Source organism: Diospyros lotus, unplaced genomic scaffold, assembly GCF_014633365.1.
Source record: "Diospyros lotus cultivar Yz01 unplaced genomic scaffold, ASM1463336v1 superscaf1, whole genome shotgun sequence".
NCBI classification, from domain to species: domain Eukaryota; kingdom Viridiplantae; phylum Streptophyta; class Magnoliopsida; order Ericales; family Ebenaceae; genus Diospyros; species Diospyros lotus.
This window is the reverse complement of record NW_026267104.1, coordinates 1,208,586-1,231,371: the sequence shown is the minus strand read 5'-3', so window position 1 is coordinate 1,231,371 and position 22,786 is coordinate 1,208,586. Positions and strand designations below refer to the sequence as shown.

Below are 22,786 nucleotides of genomic sequence, written 5' to 3'. Positions count from 1 at the left end.
CCCCCCCCAAAAAAAAAAAAATTGAATGATGTGATATCATTTCCAAGCTATGAGTGCCACCTGTACATCCTCAAAAGTTGAGGATTTTAGCCCCTCCAGACGCACCACACCAAGTGTAGAGAGTACACATGTTTTTATTTTATTGTTGATTATCAGAAGAAGAATAAAGTTTCTTTATTAATTTTTATTCTGAATCTAAAGGATGAGGAATATAAAAGCCAGATAAAGAAGACTTGACAAGATAAATTTTATTGTTCATCCAACCAAAGAATCACAAGAAAAATCCCTCTTTTCATTTAGTTCTCTCCTTTTGCAGCATATTTTTGTAATGTACAGCCAAAAAATAGAACAATTACACAGCCAAGCATTCCAAGCATATGATTCAGCTAAATGGCTATCGGCTAATAGTTCCAGCAAAATAACACAACTTAGAACCATTCTTTGCAGATCCTACCATGTCTCTACTAAAATGTGCAGTGTCAGACAACATAATCTCTGAAGAATTGATAAAATAGGAGACAAAATGGAGTTCCAGAACAACTTCCCTGGAGGCTAAAAAATATTATGAAAAATGGCAAATTTACAGAGATTAATGGTAGATTGGAAGATAGCAAAAAGAGGGATGCTGAAAAGACAGAACAATAACACTTAATGGAAATAAGGAGAGGAAAAGGAGAGAAGAAAATTGAATTGAACTAAATAACTTACACCATCCATGGTCAGACCAAAAGTATCCACGCCTGAATGGAGACCCATCATATATGGTGTAGGAGCATCAATGTAGTCTACTCCACTGAAAAATAGTAATGGAATGTAGACATGCTTTGGCAAAAGAAAAAGAGAAAGATTAGATGATCTCAAAGAATCAAATAATACATCATTACTGGGAATATGTAGCATTAGATGCAATCCAAAGATGCTTAACATCACTTCCCAGCTCTAATTAGCCAATAGATGCTGACATTCTATTACAAACTTCAACAGCATACATTGAATGGAGCAATCCTGTCCTTAACAAGCACAGAAAATAAGGATAGTCATACATGAAAATTCAAATTCTAACCTGCCAACGAAATGGATATATCAAATGACACAGGGCCTCAGATACTAAAGTTAAGAGAGAGTATCTGCAAGAAGCAGTAAAAGATTGATTAACATTGTGAATTAATGAAAATAAATATTTTCTGCAATAACCATCCAGGTTTACTAATGGTAAATGACAAGATCAGAACCCACAAACAAACAAAGTTGAAACTGCAACAGATATAAAGCTTCTAAAGGGAATAATGCATTAATTACTCTGCAAGATTCAAAAGCACTTGTACAAACATGTAATTCACTAGTTAATGACTAAGTGATGGCCAAAGATGGCAAGGGAACACTCTGATAATGATATTTCAAGCTAGAGAAAAAAATCAGGAATACCACAGCAGCTCAAACATCTAATTTCAAGCTAAACCTAGAAATGAAGTTGCATATGGTAAATTATGGCCCATTTCAATGATGGTAAATTAATTCCCAAAAAAAAAAAAAAAACCTTTGGAAGCAAAGACAAGCATCTGGTTCAGATATTATCAATATAAATATCATTTAATGATTTCAACCATGTTGAAGGAAACAGAAATACAAAATAAAGGTTACAGCCTCATCAGAAATCCACCGCTCCCTAGGCACCAAAAAAAAAAGGAATAGGAAAACAGACAGGCACACACCTGCAATATTCATTGTAGGTATATGTACTGTACTGGCATGCCAGATCACTTGCAAGTCAACTAACCAAGCCTCCATAAAAGTCCGTGTATAAAAATCTCCAAATCCCAGTATGTCCATTTGGCATGTAAATATCATTTTGGTGTTAAACAGATAAACACTACAGATTATATAATTAATGAATATGAAAAAAAAAAAAACACTAAGGAGCCTATTAGTCTCTGCAATAAGGGCAAACTCACCCTTGTTGCAAGGGCAACTTCATCCCTCCTACAACCTGCAACAGGGAGGGATCTTGTCCCTCCACGCAACTCGGAGAGATTCAGCACTCTCTACAACCTGCAACAGGGAGGAACAAGGGGGGACACTCTCAGGAAGAGAGAGAATCCCTCCTTGCAACAGGAAGTGATGTATGCAACAGGGAGAGTTGAACTCTCCATAGCTGGAATGAACTTGGTCCCTGTTTTGTGCTTGCAACAGGATCCCTGTAGGGAAGTTTTATGTCCCCCGCACTGGGGTGGTATCCACAGTATGCCAGTACCTCTGTCATCCCAGCTGGTAATTTCAATAGCTATGAAACCAACACAGTTTTGACCTGGATTGCCATGGGTATGGTACGAAATTAATAACTATGCTACAATCCCTCCCTCCGGTTATCAAGCCTCTCTAAACCTCATCTCCCTCTTAGGATTAATTTCAACATTAATCTAACCCTTCGAGCATTGAGTTATCCGTGATGTTCCTCAAATGCCATTCTCTTGAGGTGGGATGTTAGATCTCCATATTCTCTACTTTTAGGGATTGAAACTTGATTGACCTGTGGCACATCCTTGCCTCTGTTTATAAAATGCCCTGCCTAAGTGTCTCACCACATATCCCCTCCACCATGAGAAGGGAAGATCTCCAAATGTGTTATCGTTATGCTAAAGTTCTCAAAAAGCTGATCTCCAACCTCAACAATCTACTTAAAGCAGGGTCTAGGTCTCTACTTGCACCAGACTCACAGGTCTTTGCGGGTTGGAGGCTAGAGGTACAGGTTTCATTGAGACCTTATTCCATCCTTAAGGAGCTTGGTCTTGACCAATTACAAAAGAGTCCAACCATCAACCTTATCACTTCTGCATCCATAGTACTATTATCACAAAAATTCCCATTACACCCATTAATGGAATCAAGCCATAATCAATCACTCACATCCCTTTACTTAGCATTAAAACTTATGAACTCCATTCTAAATAGAGATGCCAATTCATCAGAAACAGAGCAATCACAGCATCAGAGCTTTCGCTCCATTGCCTCTCTCTCCCTTCCCACTTTAAAATTCATGTGTGGTTGACACCCACTTTGATTCCCCACTCACCACTAAAACATCAAAGCAGAACAAGTTCCTGGCAGACAAAGATGTAAAGGAAATAACATTATATATCAACTCTTATCATTTGAAAAGTAATATCACATACTTGTTACCCATCCAACATATTCTTCTTTGAGAAAACAACAGTACCGAATGAAGTTCTCAATCAGACATGTAACAGCATTCAACATAGACACCAAAATAACAATGAACTGATATCTATGTCTGGGGGACAGCACAGGATGCATTCCATTTAGCTATCTCTAAGGTAAAGAGAAGGCAGCAAAGTGCAACTCACAACATTAGGAGGTATGGGAGAGGTAAGATAGGCAGCCTGACCCCCCCAAAAACAGAGTCTATCTATATCTCCAATTCTAACCATGACATCTTAATTGCAATGCAGAAGCCTTATTGCTGTGCCAAGATGAAAGAGTTGCAGGAACAAAGCCAAACCAATTGAAAAGCATGAGTACACATAAGTCTGAGTAACATTTAAAGTCATTGATGCAACTATCTAAAGTTAGAAAGATACTTGTTTGACCGGAGCAGAATCCTCCTTTCAAGTAACACAGCAGTAAAAAGATTAAGGAAATTGTCAACATCCAAGCACTGCACCAGTGGCTGAAATGATATCTGCATCAAAAAAAGAGCTGTTGTTTAATAGGCATAAAAAAACAGGTAGCTAGCCAAAGAAAAATAAAGATATATAGACATATACATCAGCATGTGGGAGCCCATCCTTTGATGGCACTTCAACAGCTAGCAGGCTATTCTCAATAGCAAATAAGACTCGATCTTTTCCAGGAGTTGGAAGAGGCACAGAGGACACCAGGCTTGCTATAACACCCCATAATGGCTTGCTGAAATTGTTGCACAGCTGAGCACATTAAAAGCAATAGAGGAGAATATATGGAATATATGGAAAATTCATTTCCATATTAAACATCTAATTGGGAAAAGGACGAGAAAACTGATGCTCCTTTTCACCAAGCATGTTTAAACTAGACATGGTAAACTATCCACAAAGAATTGGATACAGGGAACCTCTATTCCTATCTTCTCTACAATTTTGTGCATGAATCTGTCATTTTTTCCATATTCAAAACATCATTCACACTAACATGAGCAGATATGCATAGGATACGCTTACTTAACAGGTTCCACATTTCGCTTAACTGAATTGATCAAATTCAAATCACTTAGCAGTTGGGAAAAGAACAAAACTCTCTTCCCCCACTGTACCTCAGTGGATGATAGATTGAGCAAGAAGTTTCAAGGTGCAACTTAACTGTTACCACATCTGCAGAAATTGAATGTCTTATTGACAAACTACTATCACTAGTTTCTAGTGATCTTTTAAAAATTGCATGTTCAGGAATTATTTTTAGAATACCAACTCAACACAAGAATGGTTTGGGTTCACATATCTCTTATTTTGCCTCTATCCTATGGAGAAAAAATGAGTAGTGGCATTTCGTAGCTGATCCTTTATTTTTCATATTTTGACTGGATGGTTGGTTTTGGACCATGCAATACCCATCTCCAGAGGAGGAACTTTGGGATGTCCTTTTTTCCTGGGAGTACTTAGGAAATGCCATTACCTTTACAGATAGCAAGGTTGGTGGTTAAATAAATTCCAAGATCATATGATGGAAGCTATAAACTTCAAGCATTGCAGAATACAACTTCAGTAATTGCTTGTTCTATCAGTCTAAAATAGTTGTGTGCTTCTCAACATTTTCCCCAAGGTTATATGATTCCTCATCCCTCTTTCCTATGGCATTTTCCTTCACATGTTCATGCATTCCTCTCATTCCCTTCTCCCTCATAAAAAAAAAAAGAAAAAAAAATAAAGACAAGGAGCCAAATGGAGAGAAAAGATAATACCATGTTAAAGAACAAAGATTTGTCAGATTCGACCTCAACCCCAGTTTAGAAGCAGGAATATCTGGAATCACAAGAAAGCTGAAAGATCAAGAGAATACATGTCTATCTGGACATGTATCAGTTTGAAAATCTCGCAAAGACCATGGCAAGATTGCTCATCTGTGACTGCAAGGTCAAGGGTTCAAGTTGTGGAAACAATCTCTTTACAAATAGCAAGGGCAAGGCTGTATACAAGATGACCCTCACAAAGCAAAGAGCCTTGTGTACTGGGAACACCCTTACTATGGTACCACCAAGGTTACATTGCAATATCTCATAAAGTTGTATTTTTTTAGCTGGGGAGAGTGTGTTTTGCACAATTTCCTTAACTCAATATGAAATGTTAAATAGGGATAATACAGAAACCTATCTAAAATTTAGTATAATATTCACTTTCCAATGTATCCATTAAACCTACTGTTAACCTTACAGACACCTACTTAAATCATTTTTAACCAAACAGAGACCTACCATGGTGTAGATCTATGGAGGGAAATTCTGCAAAAATAAACAGCACACTTCCAAAAGATAAATGTAGAGAAAAGTGTTGGTAAAGTTGCAAATCCACAAAAAATCATTTGAAGGGTTCTAGGTATCTAAAACTCTCTCTCATAGTTGACTTTTTGATACATGAAACCTCTCAATGTTGACAGTGTCATGCGTTATCTCATACATTATTATTTATAAGTACTATTATTTTTTGTTTTTTTTTTTTGTCTTAAATTTTGTGGATTAAAATTTTAAGCCTTGTGCATTTTTCAGAATATTTCTGTTTCTTTCTTTTTCTTCACATAATTTACACTTATTCTATATATATTAATTCAATAAAATTGCCAACATACATTCCTTTTTTGTTAAGATCCTATGATCCTCAATCCAATTCAAAAGAACCCTCAACCTATCTACATGGGATCCCAATTTTGAAAACCATGATGTTTAGGAAAGAATATGAGAGAATGGACATAAGAGTTGAGAACACATTGTTTCCATTCTATTATTGCCAGAAAATGATTAAAAAAAAAGAACAGAAGCATTGATGGTTTTAGTTGTAAAAAATTCAAACACTGAAGCAAACTTGCCTACTTCCATCAGGTGAGAAGCAAAGGGCAAATAGTTCCTCCAATGCATCCCGGAGGATACCAAAACTAGGAGCACGTGAGACAAGGCAGATACATTTATCAGCAAACGAATTTGCAGGGATGTGATAAGCTTCAGCAATATCCTCGCAGACTGGATCCCGAAAAGAAATGCAACTCACATAAATTTTAGATCCATCACCCTCTGCAGAAATATTCCGAAGAAAAAAAATTAATTATGCAGAATTAAACATATTTATTACATGAATGGTAAAACTAATTTTAAGTAGACAACAATTCATCATGCAAATTGTCAAAACTCAAAAGTAACTAAATAATAATTGAGATTCAACCCTCCTGTTTCCGATGGACGAGCATGATAACAATATATTTACTCCAAAACTAATTAAAAAATTCTACTTTTACAATATCACGCTTTTCATGTCATTGCCAAAAATAAATGCGTATCTGTTGAAAATTTAGCGCCGATGGAAACAAAAAATATATATATTCATATTAATCAAATTTGTCTACCAATACTTGAAAAAGCCCATGCTACCACTTCTATATAAAATGCACAAAATTACATAGAAATTTGTACCAGCAAAAAAATCTATTGCCACATAATTCACTTCAACAGTGAAAATACTACTATATCCATATAAAAAAATGAAATTGAATGATCATTCTATAAACTAATCCATAAAAAGTATAAAAAGATGCTGACAGGATATAAGAGGAAAATAAAGTAATATGTCAAACAAAACTTGTTGCTGGGTTCACCTCTCCCCTTTTATTATTCTATAACCGAATTTTTTAATCGATGGGGACTGAATTATTTGTAACTTATAGTGCTCTATAATCTTTTTCCCCCTCTTGTTCGACCTTTTTTTATTACAATCTCCTACAACTTTTCTTCAATACTTGCAATGATCTAATCTAGTTACTGCTTCCCTGGAGGAACAAAGACATTTTGCTTCCACTATAACCAGCGTTTGCACAATGAGATTTGGACTCCTGAAATCACTGGTGGGTTACAACCATCTACACCTATATTTTCTAACATCTACGGCAAAATATAAGTACTAAAATTATGCAAAACATTGCCAAGTTCCAGCACTAAAACAACAGTAAGTCTAATTGAAGAACAAAGCTCATGTAATCAAAGAACAAGGTAGTACAACCACCAATTTAATCAAATAAAAATTGAGGAGGTTACTCATAGAATCACTGCGAATTGGTTAAAATGGAGAAGTATTTCTAGCATTTTATGTGATTGTAAAATCTTTTTAAATGCTAAAAAGAAAAATTTTATGAGAGGACTATAAGACCGGCTCAATTGTATAGTACAAAATGTTGGATAGTAAAGCGCTAATGCATGCAAAATATGAGCATAACTAGGATGAGGATGTTATGCTGAATGTGCAACTGTAAAAGAAAAGAAAACTTATTAATATTTGATGCACAAGACCATTGATACATATTTTAAGATTGTTTAAATGTGTAGTGTTAGCGACAGCAGTCCTGAGAGTCCTATCAAAGGGAGACTTTTATCTCTATCTTCTCTTAGTATTTATCCATGTATATTATCAGTTTCTTATTTTCTATTTTATTGTTTTTGTAATCTGATCTCTTCCTACAAATTAGGAGACATATTAGGGAGTAGTATTAGAGTAGAAGTCTTTAGGGTCCAAGAGTGTATGTCTATAAGAAAGCTCTTGTATCAATTTTATATATCATAAATGAGATTGATTTCTTCTACATGGTATTAGAGCCTCGTTAATAGGCTGATACAGTAAATCCTAGTGCCTTCATTGCACAACTTCAAGTGCCTTCATTGCACAGTCACTATTCACGTCACCGTCACTGTCACCGTTCACGTAGAAACGCATCTGTCCGACCACCCCCTTCGAGCACCACCACCACTATTAGGTTCGTTGTCATTAGATCAGTTGGCCACCGGAGAACCACCGCCATCGGAGTCCTCACGCACCCCCACGTGCCGTTGTCAATTCGCTTCCGACTCCACGCGCCGGCGCGTGAAGGAGCGTCCGTAGCCCTTTCGCCTCCGGATGCTCCAGATCTAATCGCCAGCGTCTCTCTAGCCCATTCCTAGTGCCAAAATCTTTCGTTGCTGAGTGCTTCTTCCTTCCATTGCGCCTGCCTTCATTGCAGATTTTTTTCTTCCGTTGTTGAGGCTTCCTTCTTCCATCAGTGAGTGATCTCGAAAGCCTTTGACAGTATGACAGAGACATCCCCTCCTTCTTCTAGCATAATTGGAGATCTAAATCCGGTAGACTCTACTCCTATGGCTGCCGAATTGCCAACTCTTCATCAATCCTACCGATTAGATGGTAGGAATTATCTTCAATGGGCTCAACTGGTCAGAACTCTCCTCAAGGGCGAAGCAAAGGAAGTCACTTGACAGCAGATCCACCAAAAGAAGAAGACCCATCCTTCATAGCATGGGATGTGGAAGACTCCAGAATTTTGTCATGGCTGTGGAGTATGATGCAGCTAGACATAAGTAGGAACTATATGTTCCTAAAGATAGCCAAGGAAGTATGGGAAACCGTCCAGCAAACCTTCTCCAAGGTTAGAGATGCATCAGTGATCTTTGAGGTAAAAACAAAGTCAACTCCACTAAACAAGGGCCGCTAACAGTGATCGAATACTACAACCAAATGAGGGGCTTATGGCTGGAACTCGATCAGTATCAAGCAATTAAAATGGTGTGCAAAACAGATGCTGCTGCCCTTCATCAGATTGTGGAGAGAGATCGAATTGTAGAGTTCCTAGCCGGCTTGAATCAAGAGTTTGATCAAGTTCGGGTACAAGTCCTAGGTAAGGACAAACTTCCTAGCCTAAATGAGGTTTTTGCCATCGCTTGAAGTGAGGAGAATAGAAGAAGTGCGATGCTTACTGATTATAGTCCTGAAGGATCAGCCCTCTTTATCAAAAACAAATAGGGAGATGGGATGAGGTTTGGGAGATCAGTCACCCAAACAAGGAATACAAGTCGAGAAGGACAATTGTGTACTCATTGCAAGAAGCCCTGGCATACCAGGGAAACTTGTTTTAAATTACATGGAAAGGAGGCTGTGTTGAAGAAGATTGGAGGATTCAAGAATATGAGATTTCAAAGTTATCTCTCAAGCAAGGATTCGAAAGAAAAGGGTGGAAAAGAAGAGCCAACAGAGGCTGATCTAAAGTTGTTAAATACTGAAGAACTCAGAAAACTAAAAGCCTTCCTAAGAACTTTCCAAGATGGAGCTTCATGCTCCACTGATCAGCAAGGTATATCTCTATCCAATTATTCTTTTTCAACTTCGAAAATTGATAGGGATAACATGTGGATCCTTGATTCGGGAGCCACGGATCACATGACACCTAATCCCAATTTTTTTGAGACCTATGAGCCCCTTACCACTGCCAAACAAATCACCATTGCAAATGGTGTATTAATCCCTATTACCGGAACAGGAACCATTCACATCAGCCCTTCTTTAACCCTTAGTCATGCTCTTTGTGTCCCAAATTTGACTACCAATCTGATTTCTATTCATCAATTAACCAAAGATCTAAACTGCTATGCTGTTTTTTCTTCTCATTTGTGCAAGTTTCAGGCCAAAGACACGGGGAAGATGATTGGTGTGGCTAAAGAGTATAATGGGTTGTACATTTTGCAAGGGGAGAATCCTAACACAAAAAGAAGGCGGCTTAGGATGACATATTCCACTGAAACCTCTACTGATTTCTCCTCAATTTGGCTCCACCATCTTAGATTAGGCCATCCTCCTTTCATTTTATTAAAGAACATGTTCCCTAGTTTGTTTAGAAACCTAGAGCCTAGTGATTTTCAATGTGATGTGTGTGTCATGGAAAAGCACCATCGAGTGCCTTACCCTATCAGCAATAAATTATCTTCTAAACCATTCTTCTTAGTCCATTCGGATGTTTGGGGACCATCTAAAATTTCAAACTGTTCGGGAGCTAGGTGGTTCATCACCTTCATTGATGATTGCACTAGAATGTGTTGGGTGTACCTTTTAAAAGACAAATCTGCCATTGGGTCTACTTTACAACACTTCTGTAAAATGATTCTCACTCAATTTGGCACATCTATTCAACAATTCCGGACTGATAATGCAAATGATTATTTTAACAATCCCTTGCATCTATTTTTTCCAAAAAAAAGGCATTATTCATGAATCATCTTGTGTGGACACCCCCCAACAAAATGGAGTGGCCGAGAGAAGGATGAGACACCTTCTCAATGTCACCCGCACGCTTCTTCACCATCATAAAGTTCCAAAACAGTTTTGGGGGGAGGCTGTGCTAATAGCAACTTATGTGATAAATAGAGTGCCATCTAGGGTCCTAAAACATCAAAGTCCTCTCCAAAAATTAGCCTCCTTCTATCCTGATTTTTCTTTGCATTCTCAACTGCCACTTAAAGTCTTCGGGTGTGTGTTTTGTTCACATTCCTAAAAGCCACGGGGACAAGTTTGACCCAAGGGCTCATAGGTGTGTCTTTCTAGGCTATTCTCCTACTCAAAAGGGCTACAAATGCTACTATCCTACCCTAAGGAAGTTCTATGTGTCTAAGGATGTTACATTCCATGAAAATGAGTCATACTTTGCCCTTCTTCAAACCAGCAGTCAGGGGGAGCCTAATTTCAGCGAAAATCCAGCCTCTGAAACTTTTGTTCCCTTGGTAGAAACCAATCCTTTGGAACTTCATTGCCCATCCATCATGAACCAGCCTCTATTCCCAATGTTTAGCAGTGACCATCAACCAGCCCATGTCATTTCCCAGCCATCTACAATTCGGTACAAGGGTTCTCCATTTGTTTACAAAAGACGACAGCACATCTCTACTCAACAGCCTATCCAATCATCAGTCCCTTGTCCAGCCTTGGAACCTACATCAAGTGAAGATGATGCTCCAGCAGAGGGTAGTCCATGCCCCAAACCTACTGACCTTGATCTTTCTATTGCTCTCCGGAAGGGAATTAGATCTTGTACTCAACATCCCATGTCCAATTATTTATCCTATCATTGCCTATCATCTAGCCACCAAGGATTTCTCTCTTCATTGGATGCTATTGTTATCCCAACATCAATAGCAGACGCTCTAAAGAACCCTAAGTGGAAAGAAGCTATGCTCGAGGAGACGAGGACACTTAACAAAAATCATAATTGGGATCTCGTGGCCAAACCCAAAGGTGTTAAGCTGGTTGGCTGCCGGTGGATATTTAATGTGAAATTCAAAGTTGATGGTCCTCTTGACCGATACAAGGCAAGGTTAGTTGCCAAGGGCTACACCCAATCCTATGGCATTGATTACCTTGAAACTTTTGCCCCGGTCGCAAGGATGACTTCTGTTCGGGTTCTTATTTCATTGACAGCAATACATGGGTGGCAACTCCAGCAATTTGATGTGAAAAATGCATTCTTGCATGGGGATTTAGAGGAGGAGATATATATGGAACTACCTCCTGGTTTTCACCAGGAAGGGGGAGGAAAAGTATGTAGACTTAAAAAGGCTCTCTATGGGCTAAAGCAATCTCCACGTGCTTGGTTCAGCCAGTTTTCTATAGCTATGCTATCTATGGGATATCATCAAAGCAGGGGGGATCATACTCTCTTTATCAAGCATCATGGTGATCTGATAACAGCTTTACTTGTCTATGTGGATGATATTGTTGTTACTGGTAATGATACTGCTGAACAGGTAATCTTAAAACAAAACTTGGCTAAAAAATTTGAAATTAAAGAACTTGGAGTGCTGAAATATTTCTTGGGCATTGAGGTTGCATACTCAAAAGATAGCATATTCTTGTCACAAAGAAAGTATATTATGGACTTACTTATAGAAACAGGGCTTCTAGGAGGAAAAGGATCTAGCATACCCAATGGATCCGAACCTAAAGTTGCAAGCAAATACCAAAGATGAGGTGATAGATAAAGGGAGGTTTCAACGTTTGGTGGGTAGGCTGATTTATCTTTCACATACTAGACCTGATATAGCTTTTGCAGTGAGCCTTGTAAGTCAATTTATGCATAATCCCTCCTCGGAACATATGCAAGCAGTAAGAAGGATTTTGAATTATCTTAAAGCTACACCAGGAAAAGGAATCCTATTTACCCCAGGGGATGTTTTAAAGATTCAAGGATATGTGGATGCTGACTATGGGGGGTCTCTAGTTGATAGGAGATCCACGACTGGATATTGTGTGTTCCTAGGGGGTAATCTGGTATCTTGGAGAAGCAAGAAGCAAGGAGTTGTAGCAAGATCACGTGTAGAAGCTGAGTTTCGAGCTATGGCTCCAGTATGCGAACTTCTATGGTTGCAGATAGTACTAGAAGATCTAAAAATTCTAGTACAGAGACCCATTGAGTTGCTATGTGATAACCAGTCAGCGATCAGTATACCTCATAATCCGGTCCAACATGACCGAATAAAACATATTGAGATTGATCGTCATTTCCTCAAAGAAAAGCTTGATTCAGGTCTCCTCAATATCTCATATGTGCCATCAAGGTGTCAAGTGGCTGACATTCTAACAAAAGGATTGCCTACCGCACAGTTTGAAGACCTAGTATCCAAACTAGAGATGAGTGATATACATTCCCCAGCTTGAGAGGGAGTGTTGGAGATAGCAGTCCTGAGAGTCCTATCAAATGGAGACTTTTATCTCTATCTTCTCTTAGTATTTATCCATGTATATTATCAGTTTCTTATTTTCTATTTTATTGTTTTTGTAATCTGATCTCTTCCTACAAATTAGGAGACATATTAGGGAGTAGTATTAGAGTAGAAGTCTTTAGGGTCCAAGAGTGTATGTCTATAAGAAAGCTCTTGTATCAATTTTACATATCATGAATGAGATTGATTTCTTCTACATGTGGAAAGAAAACTGATAAGTGCACATGTGAAGAGAGTGGATGGAATGGAAGAAGTCTATAGTAAAAGTGATGTATGACAGAGAAATAGAAATAGGAACTAGGAACTAGTATTGTTTCATTCATTTCATTTGTTTATTTCCTATTTTGTTTTGTTTCCTAACTTGTTTTGTTAGTTCTTTAGTTATTAGGTTCCAAATCCTAATTAGGTTGGGATTAAATCTATTGGAATCCTATTTAGAGTAGAATCATGTTTATTAGATGCCTATTACTAGGTTGTAATTGAAGGGTGACTTTGATTATTGATTTTATTATTGAGAAACTGAGTAGAGTTTTTCGTTTATTTTTGTGTTCTTCTTTCGGGTTTTGCATCAATAGGTATCAAAACTATATTTCTTTTAATCGTTCTGTGTTAAAAAGAATTAGAGAAAGATCAGATTAAACTTTATGAAAATTTTGCAGGCATAAAATAGGATATAATGAACTTATAGAAGATATGGTTATGAATAGAGATAATTAGCAAGCTAGATTCTAAGTAGCCAACCCCACCTAATGAAATTAAGGCCTGGACTATTGTTATTGTTGTCCTAGAAGTAGTGAAATTCCAGCAGTAAAACAAACAACATAGGTGATCTGAAGCAGGGAGTCCAATAAAAGTACCAAGCCCTTGTAATCAGAGAACATAGCTGCATACCTAATTTACAAGCACTAAAACAAACAATAAAGTTACTTGAATAGGCAAGCCTTCATGAGCAAGGAATAAAGCTGAATGCATGTAGGCTAGAAAAAATAACCTAAATTATTAGGATATTATCCCAAAAAGATATTAGAAAAATTAAAACTGTAAGAAACAACACTAATCTGTAATTGGATTCATGGTGAGGCTTACTTAAGGGATAAAGATACCTATCACAAGGCTACAATTTGTGCCAAGGAAAGAGGATAACATCATCGGTCAAATTCAATCATACCAAAGCCAGAGAACTTTTGTTTTTCAACCAAGAGGCTCTCAATGCTAGAACCAAAAACAAAAATAATTAGAATTAAGTAATGCAAGATATTTGTACAGGATTTGCATACCAACCAGTCAAAACAATAGGATAACTTCGAGGAAAGGTTGAGAAGTCAGTAGGATTGAAGCCCGAAGTGTATAACTCCACACCAGCTGGCAGAACACACTGCAACGTAATGACCACATTATGTTGCACGAGAATAATTGGTAGAAAGGACATAAACAAGCTCAATGAAGCAGAGAAATAAAGTAACAGCTTATGCCCACAAAAAGGAATCTCAATTAAGAGGGTCAAAAAATAAATAACAATATAGTAAATGGTAACAAATTCTAAATTGTTGTGCATCATGATCTGATGCAAATGGAAGTATGCACTAATTATGAATTTTTTATAACAGAAAATCAAAGGTACTTGCAGAGTAAAAACCTTCGGATTTAATTTAGAAAACCTTGTGTCCACCCCCCCCCCCCCCCAAGCTTCATATAACTGTTTTACATGAAAATAAAATGAGGTGGCCTTTGATGTGGAAATTCGGATGCATATGCATTTTGACCTTCCTTAGAGAAGCATAACCGTCCTTTATTTCCATTAAAATAGAGTTGAATGGTGTGCCAAGCTAGAAGGGGTCTAGTTGGGACCTTGCAATCCAATCAACCTATTGACAGGTTCAGGTAACTGGCATGGGGCACAATAGCTTTATACCACCAAAAAAAAAAAAAGAAAGTGCCTACCTAGACAGTAGTGTTGTTTTTTGTGCCTTTATATGCCATACCCGAAGCCTATTCTCAAGTCTTTCTAGGGTTTAGTGTATGACACTCAGATTGCCTAAAAATGGGACGAAAGAGAGTGTCCCAAGCTTTTTAGATGAAGCAGTTCAAAATGTCTGGCAGATTATGCAAGTTCTCTTCTTCCCCCTTGTGCTTCTTCTGAACCCTCTTCCCCCTCATTTTCTTGTAAACAAACTTTAAGCAACGGAGAAACAATAGATAATTAGAAAGAAATTTGAATTTCATAAACACAAAAGCAGCAGCCCGCGGTACACGCTTCTGCCTGCCAATACGTCCATTTCATGCATCGGATTCTAGTGGAAGCGGGACTCAGTGAGCGTTAGGGCATACACATAAACACCAATTCCTTTAAGCATCCCCAAATGCCAACAACCATCTGATACCAACAACCCATTCAATCGTGATTACTCCCCTAACCCACTATACAAGCAAAACAATCAAACAAGAATTGTCCATCCTACAAAACATAGAAAAAAGCAGAGGAAACAATGCACTGGATCCAAATCAAGTTGGCTTACAGTGGGAAGTTGGGGAGGCGGAGGAGGGTAGAGAGAGTGATTGAGTGGAGGGTACTGATCAAGAAGAGACGGCAAGTACATCACCCCGCTGCCGTGGAAGCCTTTGTTTCCATCCAGCGTTCGGATCTCGGGGCCCAACCCGCACACGACAAAGTACTCGAAGATCCGACTCATTCTGGATCCTCTCTGCCTCCCTCACAACCCTAGAACAGTTAGCTTCTTGAATTGTCAGATTTCTACCTCGGAACTTGGAATTTTACCGGTCTCCATCTCTGCTCAAACTGATAGTGACTCGCGAATTGATCGACATCTTTGGTGTTTCACCTTCGCTTCCCAGAAAATCTGAGTTTGAACTTGAAAACTCGTTGAAAATGCAGATGTCGAGATGCTATTTGGTTAAGGGAACATATGAAACCCTGGTGCGGATCCGAAATATCATTGGGATCACATTCAATTCAATCGAAATCAATTAATTGCAATTAAGATATATATTACATTAAATTTATTTATAAAATGCTCAATCTTAAATCAGGACTCCGATCACTATTTTAATTCTATTGTTTCCCTTTCATTTTTTTTTTCTTTAATTCGATCACGGCCAGACTTGACTAAAGAATTTTAGAAAGTGGTAAAAGAAATAATAATATAGTTGACTAAAGAAGTTTAAGAAAGTGGTAAAAGAAATAATATATTAGTTTATTCATTTTATAGACCTTGAGCATTACAAGCCTTTTTCTTATATAAGTATAAAAAAAATATTATAAGTAAATAAGATAAACCAAATTTATTATTAATAACGACACATGGACACTAACAACTTAATATAGACAATTAAACTACCTTTCAGTGCATACAAAAATAACAAATTTATTTGGCAAAAGTGGATAGTATTATTTTATATTATTTAAAGTAACATTTATTAACCAAAATACGGATAAAAAAAAAAGATATGGAAAGCATTTTGTACTTTTTAACTTTTTTAATGTGTTTGTTAAATTTATCTTACAATTCTTAAAAAAATTCTTACATGATTCCTTATCGGACTTTTTACAAATAAATTTATCTGGCCCTCTTTAAATAAATTTATCTAAAACTTTACAAATAAATATAAATCACCCATTGTAATATCCTCAAATTTTGGAAATAATAATAAAAGAATAAACTAAATTAATTTAAATTAAATTAATTAATTTGTTCAATTTGTGTGGCGGTGCGCATGTGTTGGAGAACAAGCATAAAAAAAAAAAATTGATGTTTTCCTCTCACATTAAGAGTTGTGGCTGTGAAGTAGAGGAGAGAAAGAGAGAGTGAGAGTTGGAGAAGGAGAGCTCGCGAGGGAGCTGGGGGCTGAGAGATCGAGATTGAGAGAGAGGGAGAGAGAGAAAGAGCTCGAGAGGAAGAGAGGTTGGCCGAGTGAAGCTCGGCCATGGTAGCCGAGCTCCGCAGTTGAGCAAGGGAGGTAGCGACACAAGGAAGGCCATGGCCGACGCGGAAGCAGCTCGCTTCGGAGGCAGCCATCGATGGCGGCCTTGTAGCGACGTGGAGCGGCGATTTGCGGTGGCGTGAGGCAGCAACCAGAGCTTCGACGACGGCTATGGCGGTTGCAGCGGGCGCGGTGGAGGAAGCCAGGCCTGGTGGCGACTCTCGGCCAGCGGTTGCGGAGCATCAGGGGTGGCCGGAGGCAAGGAGCTAGCCGCAACAGTAGCTGACGAGCTTGAGCCAGGCAGCGATGACCGGCCGCTGGTGCTGGTGCGTGCGCAGGGGAGAGCCGCGATGAAGAAGAAGAAGAAAAGGATAAGGAGAGAAGAAAATAAAAAAGAAATAAAATAAAAGAAAAGAAAAAGAAGGAAATACGGGGAAAATGGGGCGATTTCGGGATGGTTTTGGCACAAAAAGTGACCAGGTACGTGGGTAAAATTTATTAGAAGTGTTCTATGTTTAAGAATTTTATTCGGCTAAATTAATTATATTACATGGTAGATTTATTTAATTAAAGCTGCAATTTTATTTATTGCTAGCAAACGTTTTAATTCGCAGCAGAAATGCAAGAAAGACAAGGAATGGCCGTGTAAAGGCAAGCTCCTAACCCTCTCATTCTGTTCTTTAATTCTCGTGAAAGACCCCGTGATTTCTCATATTTTATCACCTCTTTTACTTTAATTCAGCGCCTAGCCTTATTTATTGAATTATTATTCATTTGTTTTAATTTAAATTAAATCCGAGACTTTTAGAATTATATTCGTTATGAGCCTATGGGGGTTTGTACCACCCTCACTCATTTTAGAAATGATGCTGAATCAGTTTGGGGACTAGATTCCTAGACGTGCAGATTTATTTATGGTTCGATTAGAGCTAACGAGCAGTAGAGCAGGGGTCGGTTGTTAGTGACGTTGGGGTAGACTATTGTACGGCCTTGAAGTGGACCGTCGGGTGGACACTCCTAGTCACTAGCCATTGACCGGTGCGAGGAACTGCTGACTAGCTCTACCAGTATGTGATTTACTGCACATTTAGATTCATTATATTACTGTTCATGATTTGATTTGCACATGGGTACGAGTTGCATGTTGGGACATTCATTTATTGAGTATGCTTGGACACAGACATTCTAGTATGGTCAGGTTGCATCTGGCACGGGCATATGCATCGCGTATAGTTTACTATGTGGGCGGAGCATCGCCTGATGCCTGGATGTGGGCGCCAGTATATCACGTTGATACTCACTACGCCATTGTATTTTTATGTGCATTGCATGACTACTAGTAGTTATTAGTTCTCGGACGGGAGTACCGTTCCGAGTGAGTCTATGGCTCGGGTGTCGGGAGTACCGACATGGACGGGTGACGGGAGTACCAACCCGGGACAGCGCGCGCAGGTTTGTTGGAAATACATGTTGCCTCTCAGGGCAACGACAGATTGGTATGGGACTTGATTGCCGTGTGTCTTGTGTGGGCCCCAATGACCGGTATGTGTTTTTGTTATGTTATGCTATTGTGTTGTAGCGTCTCATGGCTTGTGTGTACCTGAAGGTTTATATTGGGGAGAGTGTTCTGGATATGCTCAGCCTTCGCCATTTCTTTTCTTACGCTTGTTGAGTCTCTCGACTCACCTTGCTTTCCATCATTCCAGGTAGTGGCAGCGTGGGTCAAGGCAAGGGAGTCAGCTTCTAGCGGTAGAGTCAGTATGGTGTACAGGCAGTCCCGTCAATCCCTGTCAACTCTGATGGTTGAGTAGGATTTACTTTATTATTTTTACTATGCCAGGTCTTTTTTCGAGTCTTGTGTATGTCAGCATAGGAGTCTGTGTTTATTTATTTATCATGTGACCGCTATGTTAGCGGGGTACCCGTAGTGCATGCATGTGTTTAGTTTCGCTTCTGCTGTTCTTATTTTCGTGTATACATGCCAGGGTAGTTTTTGTCTCGTGTTTAATTCTTTCTCCTCCCATATGCGCTTCCATTCTGATAGTCTGGGTGGTTGGGATATCCGAGCAAGGGTGCTTACACCCATACTCCCTTTGTATAAAAATCTCACCCATTTATTTTCTCACATATTTACTATTCATCTTCCCCTTCACGATTACAATTCATCATCTTTATCACAGTTACTATTCATTTTTTTCATTGCTACCTATCATCTGCCCTATCGTCCATCTGGCCACCGATCTTCCCCGCCTTTTATTTTTTTTTTCATCATCGATCTTCCTCGGCACCAAACCGTCCAACTACCAATTTTCTTCGCATTTCATCTTCTTTCGTCTCAACCATGAATTCAACCATATTTTGTCATTCCCATGCATATTCATATATAAATCAACCTTTTTTTATTGATTAGCTTGCTCTGGAGATGAATCTTCCATATCTCCCCCTTCTATCTTCTAGATCTCCCATTCCCCTTTGATCTTATTTTTTAAAATATTTTATTTAATTTTATATTTTATTATCAAATATAAAAATATATTTTGACAACTTTTAATTATTTAAGTAAAAATATTATAATTTCACCAATAATTATTTTTATTTTTTGAGTATTTTTAAAATATATTTTTAAACATAAATTTAAAAAATAAAACACTATTTTTAATTTTTAATTTCATTTTTTGACAATTCACATTAATCATAAATTTGTTATTTATGTTAACACACAATTTTGAATGAATTTGATAATAAGGATATTTTGGTAAAAAATTCTTATCTCGATACTTATCATATGTATTTAATAAACATATAAAAAAAATACATTTCTCAATGAATTTAAAAAAAAATTAACAACAATCTAATAAGAGTCTTGGATTACTTCCCAAATTTATCTTGACAAATCCATATATTAGTTCAAAAAATATTCAAACATTATATTGATATTTTATTAATCAATATAATTATCTGTATAAGTGAAAACTTGGTTGGAGTTAAGATAATCTATTGAGCTTGATGGAGTTATTAATAATAATTAATCAGGCATTACTCCTTAGGACATCATCACTTAGCTGAGGTCATATACGAGGAGGAATAACCCCATTGATAATAGATATATGCCCCTGAAATTCTCTAATTTTCCGTTAGTATGATTCCCAATCAATATAAATTTTGAATAGGAATCGAAATTGATCAAAGTGGTTGGATTATTGAAAGATAAATAAATTCGCATTTAGGGCTGCCTTTTTATTTTATTATGCTTTCATTGAACACAATCTATTATTACTATATTTAATGCTTATTCATTGAGGTGTAATTTCACAACGGTAATATCCCACTGCGGTCAAGTGCGCAGGCGATAAGTTGGAGTTGCGAGCAAGTGCTCGGCCTTGGAAACCGACAAGCCGAACCTCTCACTCATGTCCAAGTCAGTTGGAAAAATCCCGTTTGGAAGCTCCCAATCAAAGTAATGAGCCAGCTGGGCTACCACCAGCCTAATGTTCGTTAGCCCCAAGTGTATTTCGGGACAGATCCGACGACCCGATCCGAATGGCAACAGCTCAAAATGGTGCCCTAGGAGGTTCACCTCGCGATCCACAAATCTCTCCGGCAAGAACTCCTCTGCGTTCTCCGACCACGCCTCCGGATCTCGCCCCAGTGCCCAACAGTTCACGATAATTCGTGATTTCTTCGGAATGAAATAGCGATCCTCGCCGAGAACGAAGTTGATGTCCTTCATGGATTCTCTAGGAACCAGCAACGGAGCAACTGGATGGAGCCTGAGACTTTCCTTGATCACCATTTCTAGGTATTCTAGATTTGCCAGGTCCATCTCTTCCACCACTCGATCTCGCCCTACGACACGATCTAGTTCTTCCTGGAGCTTCTTCATCGCTCTCGGATGTCTCAGGAGCTCCGACATGATCCAGGAAATTGCAGTGGAGGAGGTGTCGAAAGATCCGACAATCATGTCCAGGGCAATCGCTTTGGCGTTCGTTCGATCGATGGAAAATGAGCACTCGCCAGTTTTGGTCGAGGATTTTTTGGCTAGCGAGAGCAGTACATCGATCAAATTTCTGTGTTGCCTTTGGTTTGCAGTAGCATCTTGCTCATGCCCATCCATGATCCTCTCCAAGATCTTGTCACCGACCTTGCTGGCTTTCTTCAAGCGTCGAGTCAACCCCTGGGGAACCGAAGGGCGAGAGGATTCCATTATTCATAATTCCTAGTATTTTATTAAAATATTTTTATTTATATTATTTCGGATTCTTAAATCAATACTTCTGGAATGGATTACCTGAAGATCGAGCGGCGAAAGCAGCGGCACAAAGTCTGCGACGTTGAAAGCTCCGACCAAGGCGATAACCTCCCGAATAAAGCCCTTCAAATCAAACCTCTCGTCACCCTTCCGCCCAAACACCATCATGCAAGTCATGTCCTCCACCAGCTCCTCCACCTTCCGGTTCACATCCACCGCCTCCCCCGCTGCAGCCGCCTTCAGCGACCGCACCATCGCCCCCACCTCCTCCCTCCTCATCCCAGCATACGACTCCACCTTCGCAACGTTCAGTAGCTCCGACGTGCACAGCTTCCTGACGCTGCGCCAATACGGCCCATATTCCGTGAACGCCATGCCCTTGGTGCCGTAGGACAGGTACTCGGCGGCCTGGGTCTTGGGCCTGCTGGCAAAAACGTCGTCGTGGGTCCGGAGGAAGAGCTCGGCAGCCGGCGGGGAGGAGACGACAACGACGGGGACCGAGCCCAGTTTGATGGACATGATGGGGCCGTATTTCCGGGCCAGAGCTTGGAGGCTGCGGTGGGGGAGCCTGCCCAGTTTGTGGAGGTTTCCGATGATGGGTAAAGCCGGGGGACCCGGTGGTGATCGGCGGTGGGTTTTCCGGCGAGAGATGGCCCGGATTTGGAGGAAACACCAGAAGGCTTCGAGGAGGAGAAACGGAATGGTGAAGTCGGCGGGAGACATGGTGGGGAGCTCGTTCGGATTCAGCTTCCGTCATGAGTCATGACAGTGTATATATATATGTGTGTGTGTGATAAAGCATTGGTCATCGTACTGATAGAGCTTCCTCAATAAGGCTGCCAAAGATACCCCACCCACCATTAATGATGTATATAATTTCTTGCCTACCTGAAGGCAGGACTGGCCTTCTTGTCTGGTTCGGGAAGTTGGACGCGATCACGGCTCATTATGAGGGTGTTCGGCTTTCCACCCATTTTGAAAGGATTTTTTAAGTTGTTTAGGGTCGGGCCGTTTTCTTTTCGTTTTAAATTTTTAGTTTTAAGTTTTAAATTTATTTTTTATTTTTTATTTTAATAATTCATTTTATAAAACTAAAAAAGAATGCGATTTATTACTTTAAAAAATTATTTCTCAAAATAAAAATTTTGAAAATATGTTCCAAAATTTTGAGAATAATTTTTTTATAATATTTTATTTAATATATTTAATTATTTAGTAAATTAGTACTATTTAATATTAATATATTATTAAGAAATATGTACATTTTAAACTTGGTGAATCTGTAACATTTTTTTTCCATTATAAGAATAAAATACAAATAAATAAATAAATTGACTTGGCAAAAAAATAAGAAGCATAAAAATAAAAATTAAAAACGTGAACTAATTATTACATAATGTGATTGTAAATGATAAGATTGCATCAAAGAGTTTAATAACAAGTGAGATATAATTACAAATTTCAATACAGATATTAGAAATAAACATAGTTCAAAAATTAAAATAATAAAATAAGATTATAGATTCATGTACAAGTCCTTCGATACTTGTTCTATATTTGAGTAGTAATTTGATCATTAACTTGTTCCATTTGAGTTGTTTGACTAGCATCAAAATGCATGGCTTCCTGATCTTGACTTGACTTTGTCATATCATCAAATATTATAGGGTAAATTATATGAAACTTTTTACAGTTAGGATCATGTGCAACTTATCCCCCTATACTTTTGATTGCATCAAAAAAACCCCTTGCACTTTCAAAATGTTGCAATCAGTTATAATTTGTTGTTATTTTACATAATTTTATACAATAATCTACAT

General features: G+C 38.4%; 2 protein-coding genes across 3 annotated transcripts in view; both read right to left on the bottom strand.

Annotated features, from left to right (window-relative positions):
- Positions 1 to 15,749, bottom strand: part of LOC127792923 (DENN domain and WD repeat-containing protein SCD1) — a 35,882-nt gene extending 20,133 nt beyond the window's left edge. Inside the window, exons 1-7 of one of the 2 annotated variants that reach the window (XM_052323585.1) lie at positions 15,295 to 15,749; positions 14,060 to 14,153; positions 6,066 to 6,271; positions 3,783 to 3,920; positions 3,597 to 3,697; positions 1,064 to 1,127; positions 709 to 822 (exon numbers count right to left, since the gene is read on the bottom strand). In XM_052323585.1, the coding sequence (XP_052179545.1) occupies positions 709 to 822; positions 1,064 to 1,127; positions 3,597 to 3,697; positions 3,783 to 3,920; positions 6,066 to 6,271; positions 14,060 to 14,153; positions 15,295 to 15,468 (891 nt within the window). In that variant the 5' untranslated portion in view covers positions 15,469 to 15,749. The remainder of the gene's footprint in view (positions 1 to 708; positions 823 to 1,063; positions 1,128 to 3,596; positions 3,698 to 3,782; positions 3,921 to 6,065; positions 6,272 to 14,059; positions 14,154 to 15,294) is intronic. The other variant, XM_052323586.1, reaches the window with a different exon arrangement.
- A 4,302-nt stretch (positions 15,750 to 20,051) lies between these two features.
- LOC127793122 (cytochrome P450 CYP736A12-like) lies at positions 20,052 to 21,689 on the bottom strand. Its single transcript, XM_052323906.1, has 2 exons — positions 21,006 to 21,689; positions 20,052 to 20,891 (listed from the first exon to the last, which is right to left on the bottom strand). The coding sequence occupies exons 1-2, from the start codon at positions 21,687 to 21,689 to the stop codon at positions 20,052 to 20,054; spliced, it is 1,524 nt and encodes a 507-aa protein (XP_052179866.1).
- Positions 21,690 to 22,786: the final 1,097 nt, after the last annotated feature.

What these genes read in the sequence shown, in the direction of transcription:
- LOC127793122 (XM_052323906.1), bottom strand. Translation starts at nt 21,689, where the DNA reads ATGTCTCCCGCCGACTTCACCATTCCGTTTCTCCTCCTCGAAGCCTTC. An exon ending in TTTCGCCGCTCGATCTTCAG is followed by an intron (nt 20,892 to 21,005) that starts GTAATCCATTCC and finishes TCGGTTCCCCAG; the next exon opens with GGGTTGACTCGACGCTTGAA.